This window comes from Sciurus vulgaris (assembly GCF_902686455.1).
Source record: "Sciurus vulgaris genome assembly, chromosome: 18".
NCBI classification, from domain to species: domain Eukaryota; kingdom Metazoa; phylum Chordata; class Mammalia; order Rodentia; family Sciuridae; genus Sciurus; species Sciurus vulgaris.
The window spans coordinates 9424505-9430293 of record NC_136479.1 but is presented as its reverse complement, the minus strand read 5'-3'; the positions used below and the strand labels follow the sequence as shown (position 1 = coordinate 9430293).

The following is a 5789-nucleotide window of genomic DNA, read 5'->3' as shown; positions in this document are numbered from 1 at the left end:
CCTCCCCCAGGAATGACTAAGAAAACAGCCCAAGGTGATGTAAACTAGGAAGTGCAATCCAGTTGACAGGAAGGGTAAAACAAATTGGTCTTAGGCTGTTCATTTAAACACTGGCTCTGCCACCTCTACTTTGAATGTCCTCTCCAAAATTCAGATGTCGCCAATATGATGATATGGAGAAGTCAAGCCATAAAAAACTGAGTAGGCCGTGAAGGCTCCCTCACAAAGGTCGTCAAGCCCACTATAGTCTCCCGCCCTGCTGAGCCAGCCTGACCTTCTACCTTTTGCCCTGTGAAGATGGCTAGGAAACCCTCCCCAGATGCCAGCACCTGGATCTTGAGCTCACCAGCCTCCAGAACTGTAGGAAAATGATTTTTTTTAAGTTGTCAATGGCTTTTTTAACTATTTATTTATACGTGGTTCCAAGTATTGAACCCAGGGCCTCACACGTGCCAGGCAAGCAGTCTACCACAGATCCACAACTCCAGCCCCAGAAAATGAGTTTTCGTTCTTCATATGTTACCCAGTGTCAGGTATGCTGCTGTTACAGCAGCACAAGTAGGGACAGCCATTCACTGGCTGTGTTACTTTGCTCCGTTTATGTCATCTTTGTAAAATGGAAATAATAATGATCTACCTGCTTGTATTTTGTGCACATTAAATGAGTTAGTCCAAGTAAAGCACTCAGAACAGTCCTGAGCACATTAGCAAGCCTACTTCTGTGTACCTGTGATCATTATGACATGCACCTGGGTGCTCAGGACTATTTATCAGTTTGCAGCTATCCGTGTTCTTGTATGATTATATTAATGCCTGATGTCCCCATTAGGCTGGAAGCTTGCAAGGCCTAGAACCACCTGTGCATGCAGGTGCTGAATCAGCCTGACTGCAGGCTTCTCCTGTTCACAGAAATACCCAGGATAACCTTGCTTTCCTTTAACAGTCAAAAAAAATCCAGTCTGTCCAAATGTGTGTGTGTACCAGAGAGAGGTGGTCTAAGTGTGAGTCTGAAACAGAAGCCCTTTGAGATTAGAAGCTCCGTATTGTTTTAACTTCTGAACTTCCTCCTCCTGAAAAATGGAGGCTGGGGGCCTAAGGGGCACCAGGGAACCTGGGTCTGTGGCTTGCTTCTGATTAGCACAGCCTAGCCAAAGCTGCATACATGTATTTCCTGCCTTTTGTCCCCCTGCGCCACCTTTCACTTCCAAGTCCCTGAAGATAGAAATCTGAGAAAGAAAATGATCAACTGTCTTTCTCAAACCTGGCTTTGAATAAGACTGACTTTCCTCGCCAACCTGTCTGGAGTTTCAGTAGAGTGCCACACGTGGTCGACCCCTCCCCGGTTTCAACTCTGTGGGGTCTACAGATTGCAGTACTCTTTTTTTTTTTTCATTGAGTTAAGAATTTAATCATGAAACCAAGGAAGTTTCCACAGATGAGCTCCTAACAGTGAGTTAGGGAAATGCATGTAACCACTTCCAGAACTAGCGGACAGAAAGTGACGTGTCCGCCACTGACAGTCACCCCAAAGGGACCTGAAGCATCATCTTCTGACAGACGATTTTCGGAGCAGCTCCACACCAGTCAAAGGGTTAGTTACTGGTAGAAGTCGACCTCTCTGTCCCCGCGACACCTGAAGCAGCTGGCAGGCTCTTGCAATAGTCATTGGTTTTGGTGGTGACAAGAATGGTAGCACCCTCCTCCATGGCTGGGAGCGGAAAGAAGGGGTCAGAATCGACCTTGGGCTTGCTCTTGACACAGTCTGGGCAGGTGCATTCTTCTACCGTGTACCCCAGGCTTCTTGGAAGGACCGTGCTGTTGCCAGTCCTGCTTTTGTCCAGGTCAGCATTAGCCACGTCCAGGTCAGCATTAGCCACGTCCAGCAGGACAGAGCCTGATGGCGAGAAACAAAAACATTAACCTCACCCCCACCCCCCTCGGTTTTCATGTCCCCGCAGGGCAAAGCAGTAACTGGGAGTGGTAGACTAACAGACCACAGGCCACCACGCCGGGCTCTAAAGTGTGGTTGGTTTGGGGACAGTGTTATGTGTGTTTGCTTGTGACAATCACATTTAAAAATCAAGAGATTGCACATGTGAATCTGGACAATTAGACTAAATTTTAGAACAAAATGTGGCAACAGAGAAACAGCACGGAAACAATGGGCTGGAGTCGAGAGCAGCTGTCACCTTCAGGCCTGCCTTGGGCCCCGTTGGCAGAGCCACCACCTGGCCCAGAACCTGCCTTGGTTACCCACTGGACCCTTGCAGGCGTTGAGGTTTTGACCTTATCTTCCCACATGAAAATGACAGAAGTGCCCATATGTTATACAGCACACCAAAATCAGTCTCTGGTGACGTTTTAGAACACAGAAGAAAAGAGGCTCTCTTACGGAGCTTTTGATAGCAGGTGAATTTTTTTCAGTGAATCTCTTATGATCATATAAAAAGTCTTATTATGACCAACCACACCTGTGAAGATAAGTTTTCTACTTCCCAGCATTCTACAGTATAACTTTTATCTTCTAAATGTCACATTTGGAGTCCCTCAGAAATAAGGCAGACTCAGGAAGAAAAATACTGCATTCCCTCACTTATATGTAGAATCTAAAGAAGTTGGATACGTAGAAGCAGAATAGTGGGTACCATGGGCAGGAGTCAGGAAATGGGAGCTGTTGGCCAAAAGATCTGACGTTGCAGTTATGTAGGGTAAATACATCTGGAGATCTCCAGTGGGGCTTGATGACTCTAGCTAGCACTGTACTGTGTAACACAGATTAGCTACGAGTCAATTTCAAGGTACCTGAGGAAATGGTCATGGTGGTTTGCTTGACTAGTCATCATTTCACCATGTGTGTATCCAACATTATGCTGTACACCGTAAATATACACAATTTTTATCTTACATTAAAATATTCTCCACTTCTCTACTGACCCCAGGATAAGAGAAAAATTAGTAAATTACATGGAACCATCACCTGCCAACCCTGCACTAGAAAGCAGATGAGGTGATGCTTTACAGATTATGCATGGAAAATAAATGTATAAAGAAATAGGGCAGTTGCTGCTCTGTTTAAAATCAGAACGTGGGGAAAGGTGCTACGGAAATATTTTTATCTTGAGAGGCACTTAAGCAGAACATTGGCTTCTCTGGGACTGATTCTCAACTGCCTAATAAGCAATTATTTTTTCAGATGAATACTCAAATAATCCAGGAGAAACTGGTTATTCATTTCTAGCATTTTTCAGTAGTAAAACATTCATCCAAGCAAATAACACATTTGTACTAAAAACAAGACCACATATCTTGCCAAGTATGCTTTTCCTGATAGTAGCAGGCCTGGCTCGCAGTTTCCTACAGTAGGACATTTAATCAGTGTTCTAACTTTAGTCAAAGATGTTTTCCAAGAAAGCCTGAGGACTTCAATAGAGTGATTAATTAGCAAGAAAAGAACTGGGGAAGGCTGATACTGTCAGGAGATCTGCAAAGAAGGCATGAATGCCCAAATGAAGGCTGCTTGCCTCTAACATTGCTATCAACTAACACACTTGAAAGAACCGTGACCAGATGAAAAAGTCAATGTTAAAAAAGAAAAGGAAATGAAACTTGCAACAGCCCCTCTTGGAAACAGACTGGAAAGATCACCACCAAACCAACCTGTGTTTTTTAATTCATCCTTCAGTGGTTCAGAGCTCATCTTCCTGAGCAAGAACATCAGCACAAACACTGCCAAAGAAATCATCAAGCTCAGGCCCAAACAGGTCCAGAGAATGGCATTTGTTCCTTTCACTGAATTGTTCATACCTTTATTAAAAGAATGTCAGAAAGGAAATAGGCTGATATCATAATATCACATCAAATATGAATTATTTGCCATTCAGTTTCCCCAATTCACTAGCATTGACTTTTAAATTCTAAATACCACTTAATTAGAACAGCAGATGAAAATCTATGTTGCTAACAGTGCTGAATAAAACTGAGTTCAGGTTTGAATAATCATTTTGTCTCCTTTCTCTTTTGGATTCAGAAAAAGCTCACCATCTTCCCCATACTGTTTATCCTCCGAAAAAATAATCGATATAGAATACTTCACACCAACGCATAGTTGCTGAAGCAGTCTTACTTACTTGCATTACAGTAACGCTGGCATGGTAGAGGAGGGGTACTGGAACATCGAAGGTGACAAGATTTGCAAGCATGCAGCAAACTGTCAAAATACTCATTTTGGAAGCACTGCTGAGCCATCTGGAACTTGATCTCAGAGAGAAACCGGGGAACAACAAAAAGAACAGCATGAAAGGACAAGTAAAATATCTTCAAGAATGTCCCAGCAAATGTAGTGACAGCAGCTTGAGTGTGGAGGGGGGAAAAACAAACAAACTCGACCTCATTCCATTGGTTCTTCTGGGGGCCGTCAGCACTGTGCTAAGGATTTGAATACCACCTTCAATTCACATTTCTAAGTTTGAGGCTGGGTGGGGTAAGGTGGAATGTAAATATCAGGACAAGCGGTATCTGAAACAGAAACTGCTTATTTTTAGAGGAAGTTTCCCAACCAGGTGACAGTTGCAAGATGCAGTTAAGCCTGGGGCATCAGGCAGCAAGTTCAATGACCATCTCCAGAGCATCTGTTTATGAGCTGTCCTCTGTGATAAGCCCCAGGGAGAGACCAGACCAAGTCTGTGCCCCTTAAGAACTTGAAATCTGACAAGGAAGCTAGAAATGTACTTAAGAAAACCACAAGGTACAGTAATAAATGACAGAATGTGAGAGACGGAAGGACAAGTCAAAGTCAAGCACAACCACCAGGTTCCGAATGTAGGAACAATTGCACCGCACTTAAAACAAGGAGAACCAGGGAGTTGGAGTGTTTTGTTATTGCTATTAATAAGATCCACTGAGGGCAGTGGCACACACCTGCTACCCCACCTACTCAGGAGGCTGTGGCAAGGGATCACAAGTTTGAGGCCGGCCTTCACAACTCAGGGAGACCCCCATCTCAAAATTAAAAAGGTGTGGTAGTTAAGGATGTAGTTCAGTGATAGAGTGTTTACTTAGCATATACAAGACCCCAGGATTGATCCCCAGCACTAAAAAATAAAATAAAAATAATCCATGTTCCATTGCTGAAATTAGAAAATACAAATAAGCAGATAGAAAAACTATGCATGGTCCAAGCATCTAAAAATTATTGCTGTTACCCTTGGCCATATCCCAGGGATTGCAGACCGGCTGCCGATGTGTTCTGTTTGGCCAGTCCCTGATAGATACCCTTCTAGAGGCATTTTGGGATGGATGGACAGATGGACAGACAGACCGACTTACTCATTGGATTTTCCTTGAAACAAATGAAATCACTTGAGTTTGCTGAATGCAGCACCCATGTAGAGGGGTCTTAAGATCCATCAGAAATACAGAACTCAATTAAAATTTGAGGAAACAAACTCCAAATTCAGTGTAGCGATTCTGGAGTGGTTGCAGGGAGGAGAATTCAAAACAGCCTTCATTGTTAAGTATTAAGTTTTATTCATTAAGCTGAATGAATACTTTAATGTAGTTTTGTTATCCTTTACAGGTTTTTGTGTTTTAAAAATAGTGCATAACACATGTTAAAATTATGACAATGAAATAAAATGTGGACGTTAAAAGCAACACTTTTTTTAAAAAGCAGCACATTTTTAAATGCAGAATTTGAGCCAGCCTAGAAAAAAGTTAGAACTAAGATATTAATCAAAACCCTGAATTTGAGTCTCTCTTTGCTTCCTTGTTGCCATGTCCTGAGCTGCTTT

General features: G+C 42.9%; 1 protein-coding gene across 1 annotated transcript; it reads right to left on the bottom strand.

Moving 5' to 3' along the window:
- Positions 1-272: 272 nt before the first annotated feature.
- On the bottom strand, positions 273-5534 carry TNFRSF17 (TNF receptor superfamily member 17). Its single transcript, XM_079121424.1, has 3 exons — positions 4128-5534; positions 3658-3804; positions 273-1894 (listed from the first exon to the last, which is right to left on the bottom strand). Exons 1-3 carry the CDS (start codon positions 4243-4245, stop codon positions 1593-1595), a joined length of 567 nt encoding a protein of 188 aa, XP_078977550.1. The 5' UTR covers positions 4246-5534; the 3' UTR covers positions 273-1592.
- Between the last annotated feature and the right edge of the window lie 255 nt (positions 5535-5789).

Bases quoted from the DNA above. Each gene is read 5' to 3' on its own strand.
- TNFRSF17 (XM_079121424.1), bottom strand. From the start codon at position 4,245: ATGGCTCAGCAGTGCTTCCAAAATGAGTATTTTGACAGTTTGCTGCAT. The intron at 3,805-4,127 runs GTAAGTAAGACT...CTTTTAATAAAG, and splicing joins CCAGCGTTACTGTAATGCAA to GTATGAACAATTCAGTGAAA. The intron at 1,895-3,657 runs GTTGGTTTGGTG...TCTCGCCATCAG, and splicing joins GGATGAATTAAAAAACACAG to GCTCTGTCCTGCTGGACGTG.